This window comes from Brachyistius frenatus, unplaced genomic scaffold (assembly GCF_029030835.1).
Source record: "Brachyistius frenatus isolate BFR_SWC_R1_liver_20210118 unplaced genomic scaffold, ASM2903083v1 Contig_20, whole genome shotgun sequence".
Classification (NCBI taxonomy): Eukaryota; Metazoa; Chordata; class Actinopteri; family Embiotocidae; genus Brachyistius; species Brachyistius frenatus.
Window position 1 is genome coordinate 1,818,577 of NW_027210619.1, and position 12,231 is coordinate 1,830,807.

Genomic DNA, 12,231 nt, shown 5'->3' on the forward strand with positions numbered 1-12,231 from the left:
TCACTTTGTCTTTTGTTTTTTAAAGACTACATGATATAATTGTCTCGATATGATTAATCATTTATTATAATGATTTATGTGCAAAACATCAGGATTAAGGTGGTAAAAAGGCTTTTGTCATCAGGGAAATAATTAACTCTGCAGCAGAGTGATCACAAACATACCTGCTTAGTTACCTCACAACAAGCTTTGAACTGGTGTATGTAGTTAACTACATCCTTTGATAAACCTTTTATTTTGTTGCTTGTGAAATCATTAACTTCATTAACACGAATATGTTGCATTTCATTTCTTCCCATCACAGACCACAATTTAAATGAACCAAAACGTTCCTTTTTCCAGTTCAAACAAAGACATTTCTTTAAACCCCTCGATCACACAAATTAGTGAACATGTTTGCTCTCAGTATGCTTCAGTTTTTTTCTTCTAGGTGGTGATTAGACCGCACAAACTGCAAATGAATGGTAACTCTCACCATGGAAATAATGGGTTAGCGCATACAAGGAAGTACCCGTGTGGTCATTTGCAAAGGGGATAAAGTCCATGAGAGGAGACAACAGGGAAGTGATTCAGGGATCGGTATCGTTCTTTTGTGAAGAGCAGGTTTTCTTAATTTGTTATATTTTGAACGTGTGACTATTAAATTTGGTTGCAGTGGAAAGCTGAGAAATGACGAGTGAACTACAGAGACGAAGCTCAAGTAAGGTGTATGACTATTCTGAAGGTGTTTGTTTCTTCTGATTATATTTTTCTCGTACATACTGTACTTGTTTATTTTAAACACTTGGACAAACCTGAGTTGTCCGCATATCTAAATAATGTCACTATAGATATGAAATCATCTTTAAATCTGACTCGGTTGTCTTGACACGTCTTCCCTGGTCAGGTCTTGTGCTGTTTTTTGTTGTCTTTCACTCAGTTGCCGGGAGTGGTTACCCTGGTGACCAGCAGTCACTCAGGTTACGACGGGTTCCATCTGGAGTGTCCAATCAGAATTACCCACAGTTCAACTGGAGCTCGAGCCCTGCCGAGGAGGATGAGGCGGGCAGTAGTGGACCACCCCGGGACCTCAGGGGCATCCCCATGCCCATGGCCCTGAAAAGAGCTGTGCGGTATGAAACCTACCTCTGAGAGTTTTGGTGGCGAACTTTTGAAAATTCATTAGTGTAAGATCTACTCCACCAGAGGCTTAACGGAGGGAATCACTACTAACATATTAGGGAAGGTAATAGATTGACCCCAGATTGGAAGTTGGGAGACCAGGCTCCGTATGTTGACCAGGGATGAAAAACATATTCCATGTCTGTCACTTAATAATCTGATCTCTCATTATCTTTGATAAATAAAACACCATCTCGTAATTCACTACACTGAGAGGTTTTGATACTTGGTCTGGTCTTTGTAACTTCATATAACTTTATTTTGTCTTTGGATTTGGCATTATAGCACATAATTAGAAATGTACAAAGTGAACAGTCTCAAAACAACTGTTCTTTTTAAATATATTGGAAATTATTAGGACATTTTTAATTACAGACATGTAAAATTGTTACTAGTAATACGTTAATTAAATTATAGTTACTGCAGAGTTTAAAAAGCGGTTTTAAAATCGTGTCCATTACAGGCAGGTGCAGGAAATGCAGGTGCCTGTGGTTTCCAGCGTGGAGTCCAGGAAACGAAACAGGATCAAATATCTGCGTAAACTCAAAAACAATGGCAGAGAATTTCTTTACTTTGTGACACTATGGAACAAGTCCTTGCACAAGATTGGAGGTATGCATTCAGTTTGTCATTTCAAATGGACATGAACACATATTGTATTACACATACTGTAAACTTCATGCATAATGCTTTGCATTATGAACTAAAGTGTAGCCCTTTGCCTCCACAGGGAACTTTGGAGGTGGCGTCCAGTCTTACTTCCTGTTCCTGCGATTCTTGGTGGTCCTCAATTTTGTTTCCTTCTTGCTGATTGCTGGATTTGTCCTCATCCCCAGCATTGTCTTCAGATCTGTGGGGGTCAGCCTTGTAACCAGTGAAGGTAACAGTGTGTCAGTTCACAACTTTTTATTTCGCTTTAAATTGAAGCCAGTGGTACGTAATGTTTCTTCATATCCACCTTATTTCCTATGTTCTCATCTTTTAGCACAAGTCTGTCCAATAAAAAGAAGACGCCTTCTCACAGTGTGATGCAACAGTTTCCAGGCAACAGCCCTGCCGTAGAGGCTGGGTCGTTTCGTAGGAGTAAATGTAGAGACAGTGGTATTCCCTTCAGAAATAAAAATGAATTTCTCACCTGTGCCAGATCAGAAGATTTAGTCCCAAAACGAGATCTAAATAAAAAGGGAATTACATAATATTTTCTGTAAGTGTGTCAAATGTAGAAGATACAGTGTTGAAACATTTAATCATGCACAACCAAGATTTTAAGCTACTTTTCTGCCCTCACTTTTTCTCCAACCCTTAAGAAAAGGATGTATCACTATTTCCCAACGGTGGATTTCTCATCTTATCAAAGAAACCCCTTTGATTTCCCTAAGCTGTATGTGGAAGCTGGTTTTATCTAGATGACTGTGTAGGGATTAATACTTTCTGTCTTTGCTATCATGTAAGCCACAGGACTGCATTTTGCCTCCACTGCAGCTTTTCCGTCTCCTTTTATGTCTCTTTTTCTTACTTTTATTTGTTGAAGAAGGATCATAAATCCTTGAGGCAACAGCATTACCTTTATCTTCAGTAAGCACTGATATTGTACACTAATGCTGATCCTAAAGCTTTTTCCTTACCATGTTTTCCAGGTCCAGAGGAATGCATAACGTATGACCCTAATCCTCAAGGCTTGGTGGTGTTTTATAAATACTTCCTCGACTTACTTTCAGGAACGGTGAGGAACTGCAGTATCACAATGCTGTGTAAAGACATGACACTTACAGAACATATAGCCTTATATACAGAATATAATGGTGTGCAAAAATTCAAGGCACTTTAGATTCCTATCTATCGTGCAGTACCATCAGAGAGGCATCTGATTGGTCCCAAATTAATTTACCCCAAACATTACTCAGTCACAAAGAACTAACAAGTTGTGCAAGGAGTCCTGCAACAGGTGCTCCCATTATATTCCTTGCTGATGAGAGTTAATTACATCTTATATGTACATTTAGGTGTGTCACACAGGCTTAGTGACTGTCCTCTCCACTATATGCAGGGTTTTATGGAGTATTCGTACCTGTTTTATGGCTACTACAACAACACAAAGCTGGAGGACAGAAGCTTCTCCTACAACATCCCCCTTGCCTACCTCTTCACTGCTGTCTTCTACTTTGCCTTTTGTCTCCTTTGCATCATAGTACGGTCAGTCCCTCAACAAACACCAGCAGGTTCAGTCTTAAAAATCAAGATCTAGCTTGTGTGTGTGTGTGTGTGTGTGTGTGTGTGTGTGTGTGTGTGTGTGTGTGTGTGTGTGTGTGTGTGTGTGTGTGTGTGTGTGTGTGTGTGTGTGTGTGTGTGTGTGTGTGTGTGTGTGTGTGTGTGTGTGTGTGTGTGTGTGTGCCCTGTCTCCATGCTGGTTCAGATCATTTATTTGAGTAAACAGAATGACATTTAAAAGTCCAAAGTTCAGTCACCTTGACTTGCATCTGCATTCTTTCCTCTGACTGGCTGCTCGCAACACAGCATGGGGATTGCAGCTCGAGTTGCTGTGGCAACGGTAGGCAGCACTGTGGGCAACTACAGCATGATCGTGTTCACTGAATGGGACTACGGTTGCCTGGGAGACAAAGCTACCAAACTGAAGCAGAAAAATGTTCACTACCAGCTACAGGTCAGAAGGGATCTACCTTACTTAACAGGATGAAGGACAGTAAAAAGAGAAATGTGATGGACATGTGGCAGCTTTTATCTCTACTGCACAGTTTTATATAATAATTCCTCATAAGTGTGTACATATATAATATTATATCTAATAATTCCTCATAAGTGTATACATTTCGGTGCCACCTCACCTGCTCTCCCTTGTCTCCGTCTGCCAGGTGGATCTGGAGGAGGAGAGCATAAAGAAACGGGCTGCTGCTCTGACATTGGGTCAAAAAATAATTTTACACTCTCTGCGTGTATTTATGGGTTTTATTGCACTGGTGCTCATTGTAGCAGCTTTCTACGGCATCTTTGTAGCCACCAACTTCAGCCAGGTAAATGATGTAAAAGTAGCGTGATGACGCCGATGTGGTCTTGTTAGAGTCTTCAGTGACCGTTTGTCTCTCGTTTCTGCCAAACAGCAAAAGACTGGGCAGAATGGCTTCCTTGGTTTGTTTTTCGAGTATTTACCATCCATTGTCATCACCACTGGAAACTTCCTGGTGCCCCTGCTTTGTGACCAGATTGCCTTAATAGAACGATATCCCCCCAGCACGACTGTCATAGTGGCACTGTTAAGGTTTGTACCGGTCGGTCTGTGAGAGTGATTATGTGAGATCATTTGCATTTAATTTGTTTGTGTTTGATAAGGCAGGAAAAAGCTGAGAAATCACAAAATTATGCCACAAAACCTGCTACAAAAGGAAGAAATTGGTGTCATCTGAAGTTGAACGATTTACTTGTTAAGAACTGAACACCCATGTGTGTACCTCAGGTTGTGTGAATACACCGTTACATCACTGATTCTGGGTGTGGTCAGAGGTGAAACAGCCTCAAATTTTTGTGAAACAAAGCTTTATAATCTGGTTTTCAATTTGTTGGAAAAATTACTCAAGAGGCTTGGTTCAAAATCAAACACATCGGACATTTATTCTTGCAAGAAGGAGCAACTACATGCACCCTCAAAGAGAGTTGTCCAGCAGTGCTCCCCCCAGCATTTCTCTCCAGCAGGGCTCTCCAGCAGTCCTCCCCAACAGTCCTCGCCCCAGCCGGGCTCTACCCAGCCTGGTTTCCCCCAGCAGTCCCTCCGCAGTCCTCGTCTTCTCCTTGTCTTCTCCCGTAGGGCTTTCCTTAGGGCAGCTTTTATACAGTTGACAAACAGTTGACAGTCACCCCCATTCCCTTTGTATCTGCTTTCGTATGGTAATACAGAGTTGGTTGTAGGTCACAAGATAAGGACACCAGGGAGTCGTCAATTAGATGCGGAAAGAATCACTTGCAAATAAGACAGAAAACAAAGGAAACTTTTCGGAGCCACAATGCAAAACAACAGGAAGAGACAAATCCTTTTTTTTTCCCATCACAATTGTCTTTCACACAGTTGCAAACCATATAATTCCCAATTTCTGTTCAATTATTGATCCATTAGTGAGAAATTACCCATTTCTCCTTTTATATCCAGGGCAGTGTTCCTGCGTCTGGTGAGTCTGGGCGTCCTCCTCTTCACCCTGTGGAATCAGATCACCTGCAAGGGGGACACAATGAGTGAAGATTGCAAACTGTGCCAATATAACCATAAAGAATATCCGGTAATTTTATTTCTTCTGTTTTTGAGAACATTTGAATCATTGAAAGATATTTCTTCAATTGTGCTGCATGCTGCACTGATCTTTTAGCATCATGCACAGGACAGAGGGAGTCTCTGGTGTTTGACAAGAGCTGTTCTGAGAGAGAACTTCTGTTGTTTGTGTTCCCTGTCATGGCTTTGTTTACATGAGCAAAGAATTCAGTTTTCCAATTTGTTTTTGGATCAACACACTGCAGATTACGCTCTGAGTCAGTGGGATCCCCTGAAGACTTCGGTAGATACAGCAACAGGCAAAAGACAGACAACTCATGGTAGCCAGTTTGCTTGTGGTTTACCAGAATAATAATAATTTAAAAAAAAAGAACACACATTTATAATCTGTTAGTATATACTAAAGTGATGAACAGCAAAAAATAAAGCATTGTAGGTTTGCTCAGGGAATCATGATGCTGGTACTAACAAACGTTGCTGACCGTCTCTGTCTTTTGTAAATTGCCAAATGTCCACTCTAATAACAGCTACAACAACCCGTTTATATAGAAAAATATGTTAAGATTATAATGTGACTACCTTGAATGGCATGGTCATAACTTTACATAGCATCAACTTAAGATAAATCTATGCTATATGTACACCTTGTAAGGTCTTTTTCTTCTTGTTTGTCTCCTAATGTAGTGCTGGGAAACACGTATGGGACAGGAGATGTACAAGCTGACACTGTTTGACCTCCTCATCAACATCGCTGTGCTCATCCTGGTCGAATTTCCACGCAGGTACAAAACATTGTGCATAACACGAGTCTATATGAAACAAAATTGTACTGATGTGTACAGTACATTTTTGTATGTTTCTCAGGATGTTGGTGGACAACTGGTCCAATAAGCTGACTCAGTGGGTGGGTCGTCAGGAATTTGCAGTTCCCAACAATGTGCTTGGGTTGGTTTATGGTCAGACTGTGGTCTGGACAGGAGCTCTTTTTTGCCCTTTGTTGCCACTAATCAACACCATCAAGTTTGTCATTCTCTTCTACTGCAAGAAGGTGAAGTTGTAGCTTTACACCACCAACATTACACACAATGCCTGTTGGTTATGTCCTTACTCGTCTTTTGTGTCCCCACTTGTCCCTTTCCACCACAGATCACACTATTGCACAATTGTCGGCCAGCTCTAAAGACGTTTCGCTCCACAACCTCCACCTTCTTTTTCCTGGTGGTGCTCCTGTTTGGTTGGGGATTGTCCACAATTGTCATGATTTACAGCCTTGCTGAGTGAGTGCTGAATGCTATATTCTTCCCTGCTGCATGTTCCATGTTATGTCACACTGTTGAGGATGAATGTTTCCCTCTTTCCAAACAGGATTCGTCCTTCTATGAGTTGTGGGCCTTTCCGTTTCTCCACTAGCATGTGGTCTATTGTTCTAACGTCTTTCGACAGTCTCTCCGAAGTTACACAGGACTTTCTCTTCTTTATTAGCTCCCAGGCATTCTCCATCCCTCTTTTTGCATTATCATGGTGAGTGAACTTTCTGTTAGATCATTATGCTGGCATATACTGTGCAGTTTTGCCAACTCAAGTATAAAATGCAGCCTGTATTTTATCTGCATATGACATGATTCTTCACTGTCATAATCTTTTCTCCCTGACAGTGTGGCGTTGTGCTACTTCATAGCTTTAGCTGCTGTCTATGGGAAAAGTGTCGCGTTGCTAAGAGCTCAACTTAAATTGGTGAGTTGTTGGCATTTACCATCACAGTCTAGTGTACAGTTGAATTTTGTCCATACTTACGTTGGCTTGCGTGGTTCCCAATACTCATGCATTCAGTTTTACTAATAAAATTGAGGGTCTTTGGTTTGCAGGAGGGTCGTGACAAGCAGTTCCTGGTCAAGCAGATTGAGGACCTAAATCGGCACCTTCACATACCAAAACACAATGCAGGAGTACAGGATAGAACATAACATACATGTGGGGTGGTGATTTGTTGAAAAACTGAAAATTAAAACCTGTTAGGCATTAATCTGCCTAAATTATATGGTTAAACTACATAAAGCCATGAATAGAGTGCCTTTATCACAACTGCAAAGTTTCACCCATTTTGTCTGTCCATGAAAGTTGATTTGTTTGTCCTTTTTCCCCACTTCATATAATAATAAAATGAGAGAGATTATAGCGCCCTCTGGTGTCTCAATGGTGTTGTTGCGCCAACGTGTGGCTGATGTTTACTTCCTGTTTGGGTCTACTTGTTCCTGTGTGCTACTGCAGCCTCCTGCAAGAGGAAGTCTTCAACCACCAAGTTAGTGACAGTGTTTCTGTCCAGTTTCAACCATAAAAAAAAAATGCTGAAAAGATAAGTTTGTTGTAATGGGAGAAAGTTAAGTGCCTCGACTGCTGCATAGTTCGCTTTAAATTAACGTTGGAAAGTAGTATATCTCGGCTAACGTTAGCCGAATTGCTAAAATAGAAGTTGACTTAACAGCGGCAGCCTTTTCTGTTTCTGCCTTCTTTTTTTGTTTGTTTGTTGTTGTTGTTGTTGTACTCGCCTGTCTTATTATAGGCTAATTCTGTTTGTATGAACAAGTTGAGTGTTTTCTCCCTCTTCGGGGGTCACGGCTAACCTAAGGTAGCTGACCGCTGACGTACAGTAGCCTACAAACGGTCGCCAAGGCAACGATGAACATCCTCCCAAAGAAGAGTTGGCATGTCCGCAACAAAGACAACGTCGCGCGCGTGCGGAGGGACGAGGCCCAGGCAGCAGAGGAAGAGCGCGAGGCCAAGCGTCGCGTGGAGCGTGCAGAGCAAGAGGTGAGCCTCTCGTCGTCACGTTGTTTCCCCTCCTCTGGATATCGATGCTGCTGATGCCTCTCGGTCCCTGTTCGTTTCTCGTGTAGAGAGACCTGCTGCCTCTCGAGTCTTGAGTCCAAATAATTCATCAAACGCTTCACCAAATGTTCTCAAGTCAAATGAAATCACTTAATACAACTCTTTAAATCAAGAGGGTTTGGAGGTGCAGACCAACTTTGTCAGTATAACCAAATACAGCCACAGATATTAAAATGATAGATAGTACAACACTAACATTATCTGTAAGGTTGAAGACATTTGTATTGTTCCATGCTATATGTACATATGGTAGTCATATTGATTATGCCTAGTCTGGTATGTCCAGTCTGCCTCACTGAAGCCTCTTTTTGTACTCTTTTTGTGTTTATACGTCTTGTGACAATAACTTTGTGTGGTGGCCTTTTTAAATTAATACAATAGCGAAACGTAATATTTCATTTTAGAACAGGATTATTTGTGTCCATTTGAATGCTGTGCATAGTAACTTACAAGAGAAGTCCTGCAGGATGAAATTAAGTGACAGTTTTGGTATTTGACCCAGACTTCTGACAGTATATTTTCATTTTGAATCATTTTTAGAGATTAAGGGATCGGGATTCCAGTGGAAATCTTTACGATTTTATTCTGAAATGCAACTTTACTGTTGTTCTGTCATTGGTAATATTTATAGAAATATTCCTTCAAGTGTTTGGTGATATGGTGAGCTTATATCAGTCTTTTATTTCCAATACTATATTACCATGCAGAACTTATGCTTTGGTATTTGTAGAGTATTTATCTATATGACAAATACAAAGGAGTAAAATCTGCATGGTTGAAAGTTTGAGTAGATTAATATCATACCAGTTAAATTCAGTTAACCCTGTCCATGAACACGAAGCTTGAATTTTTCTTTATATATTTGGTTTGTAATAAGCACTCTTCCGCTCCACAGGCACGTACAGAGTATCTGAGGCGGAAAGCCCGCGCTGCTCTGCAGCCAGCAGGAGGAAGCAAAGATGATAAAGATGATGAGCAGCATGGAGGAAGTCTGGAGCATCTCAATCTTTTTCCTCTGGAGGAGTCCTCGGAGAAGAAGGGGAACGAGGAGTACCTGAAAGAAAAGAAAGATGAAAAGGTGATGTTGTTGCTGCTCCTGTCAGTCTTCTTTACACACTCATCCTCTCATCAGTCATCACCAGGAATTGATTGAAGTGTGCAAATATTGCAGGACTGTACAAGTTTTTTTTCCCTGTCTCTATACAATGTATTGCTTTTCAGCTTAGTCAAGAAGATGCTGAAATAGTAGAAACTGATCTACTGATGCAATAAATGCAGTTTTAATTGTTACATAAAATTTGGACAAAATAGTTTTACCATAAGGTCCTCATCTCATGGCCTTTTTCAGTAGATGGAGTTTTCTTAGTTGTCATGCAGGTGGTTTGTTTTCACACTTGTTGTCGAAGTAAGCTTTTGACATTTGGTCTTGCAGACACGCTGTTATATCAGGTGTTTAAAGCCAACAGAAATGTTCTCATGTTGTGGTCACACGGCTAAATATTGAAATATTGTTCTGGATGCAGAATATCAATATGCATGCAAACAATGTAAAAACAAATGTTGAATGAAACCGACAGACGGACACAAGCACAACAGATAAATAACTGACAGGACAAGACCTATGGATGTGATTGAGATTTTCAAGTCTCAGAAAATGTTGAAAGAAACAAGCTGATATCCACAACAAAATGGAAAAAGTGATTTATTTACCGTCTCTTGTCTTTTTCCACATTCAGTAAATTGAAATTATTGACACCAAATTTCCATTTCTGTTGTTTCCCTTTGGTTATTTTTAGGAGAAACAGGAACGAGCCATCGGCTTGCTGGTGTCTTTAGGACCTCAACCGGGGACCGAGGTCACTCCGTGGTACCTGAAAACTGGCAAAGAAGGAGAGGAGAGGAAGGAAACCGAAAAGAGGAAGGGAGTGAGTGAAGAGGAGAGAGAGAAGAAGGATCGTAGGCTGAAGGATAGTTTGGATCCCCTGAAAGATATGAAGAAAGCTATGGCTGTAAAAGACAAAAATGAGCACAAGGGCAAGAAGAAGGAAAAAAGACACAATGGAGAAAAGAGTAGCAGTGGAGAGAGGTAAGAAAATCAATATTGGTCGTAGGGATATTTATTAATCGCCCCAGTGAGTCAGAGTCCGTAGATGTTCTTCATGTGATTTTTCTGTTTTTATTTCCTACTTCTAAAAATGTCAGATTTGTATGAACAGTTCTTGTTGTCAGCTCTAACTTTTGGTTAAATGACTTTGATGATGTGCTGAATATCAGCATGGAGCCGTATCAAAATGTCTGTCCTGTCTTTTCCAGCTCCATAGAAAGGCTACGAGCTGAGCGTTTACAAAGGGAGGCTGAAGAACGGAGGAGAGCCCAGGCTATTCTCGACCAGAGGAGCGGCAAAAGGAAGGACAAAGAGTCTGAAGTCAATGAGAGGGAGAGGCCGTACAACAGCGCCTACTTCCCAGAACTGGCTCGAAAGAGACAAAGGCGAGATCGGGAGAGCTGGAGGGACGAGATTCTCAAATCTTGAGCCGTCCTGCAGACTGCGATCTGTGATGGGTTGTTAAAGGACAAATACTGTGACCAGTTTTCTAAATGAAGCTGATGTGGATCACATTCAAGCATGAAAGTTGATGATGAGTCACCTTTTCAGGAAACCCTGACCTTCTCTTTTTTGTTAATTTTTTGTTCCTCCATAAAGGGGAATTCTTGCTGGGAGGTGAGGGGTCATGATCAGCTGCAGCGTTTCGCTCATGAACGCATCAGCAGGGCAGATGGTTGTCTTCACAGGAGGCTTCAGTCTCTGGCTGGCAACAAAGAAAACGCTCTGTGAACAACTGTTAGCATTGGCTTACATTATTGTAACAATCCAAAGACATTGCTGAAACATAAATCTGTAAAATAATGAATTATACGTTAGAAATTAATCTGCCACTACATGGAGCGCTACATCATCGTTTAATTGTTTCTGTCATTTTTAAACTAAAAATAGCAACAACTCTCTGCTTCCAGGATCTTAAATGTGGATTTGATGCTTTTCTTTGTCGTATATGAATGAATATTTTTTGATTTTGGACTGTTGGTAGATTATAACAATTTGAAGAGGTCACCTTGGGCTCCAGGAAATTATCATGGATATTTTCACTGGCATTGGAAAGACAAAAGGCTGTAAATGTTGATGTTAAAAGATGATGATTACTCAAGGTTGAGGAAAAAAGTCCCGACATTCTTATTTCAAGACACGGATATTTTTTCCATTTTGTTGTTTTCTGTACGAAAGGCCTTTTCACAGGAGACATTTTAGCTGCCTCAGTTTCAGGGTTCTGGTATTGCGCGTGCTGTTGCACTATCGTGGTTCACTGGGAGTCTTGAATAGAGCATCATTTAGGTTCTACTATAACAAGTCAAAATCTCTTCTGTGGAAAAGGCCTTTTACATTATGACCACCACAAAAGACTAGTATTTACTTGCTTCTTTTTTGTTTGTTTGTTTGTTTTTTGTGCGCCCCGGAAGCATTATGTATTATGGTTGTCCATTGGTACATACTGTACATATGTAAGCTCTCCCATTATTGTGAACGCGATACCTCAGGAGCACCTTGAGGGAATTTCTTCCAATTTGGCAAAGACGGTCACTTGGACTCAAGGATGAGCTGATTAGAATTAGGTGGTCAAAAGCCAAGGTCACTTTGATCACACAAAACACACGTGACCATGACTGAAGAATTCAAAAACTAATTATTCAAAAAATGTTAAGCATCGTTTACTGTCATGGAAACCACTTTGTGTTTTATGACAATGAGCTTTATTGGCCAAATTCATTAAAGGTCTTCAGTATATATAAGTATATATAAGTATGAACAGGCATGGCTGTAAACTGCAACTTCACTGTTGCTAATGCAAACAACA

At 40.7% G+C, this 12,231-nt stretch overlaps 3 protein-coding genes across 4 annotated transcripts in view; 2 read left to right on the top strand and 1 right to left on the bottom strand.

Moving 5' to 3' along the window:
* The window catches only part of ttyh1 (tweety family member 1), a 98,004-nt gene extending 91,129 nt beyond the window's left edge, over positions 1-6,875 (bottom strand). The window contains exon 1 of the mRNA XM_069695826.1: positions 6,866-6,875. The gene's annotated coding sequence lies outside the window, so the exon portion shown is untranslated. The remainder of the gene's footprint in view (positions 1-6,865) is intronic.
* tmc4 (transmembrane channel-like 4) lies at positions 94-7,609 on the top strand. Its single transcript, XM_069695810.1, has 16 exons — positions 94-700; positions 920-1,112; positions 1,625-1,773; positions 1,892-2,041; positions 2,799-2,884; positions 3,209-3,354; positions 3,676-3,823; positions 4,032-4,190; positions 4,278-4,435; positions 5,318-5,444; positions 6,119-6,216; positions 6,299-6,482; positions 6,581-6,711; positions 6,800-6,955; positions 7,090-7,168; positions 7,300-7,609. The coding sequence occupies exons 1-16, from the start codon at positions 670-672 to the stop codon at positions 7,396-7,398; spliced, it is 2,094 nt and encodes a 697-aa protein (XP_069551911.1). The 5' UTR covers positions 94-669; the 3' UTR covers positions 7,399-7,609.
* Positions 7,610-7,673: 64 nt separating this feature from the next.
* On the top strand, positions 7,674-12,166 carry leng1 (leukocyte receptor cluster (LRC) member 1). Of its 2 annotated transcripts, XM_069695848.1 has the most exons (5): positions 7,674-7,733; positions 8,061-8,242; positions 9,216-9,398; positions 10,117-10,406; positions 10,634-12,166. In XM_069695848.1, the coding sequence occupies exons 2-5, from the start codon at positions 8,111-8,113 to the stop codon at positions 10,851-10,853; spliced, it is 825 nt and encodes a 274-aa protein (XP_069551949.1). In that variant the 5' UTR covers positions 7,674-7,733; positions 8,061-8,110; the 3' UTR covers positions 10,854-12,166. The 2 variants fall into 2 exon arrangements, with proteins under 2 accessions (XP_069551949.1, XP_069551948.1); XM_069695847.1 differs by having other exon boundaries at positions 7,684-8,242.
* Positions 12,167-12,231: the final 65 nt, after the last annotated feature.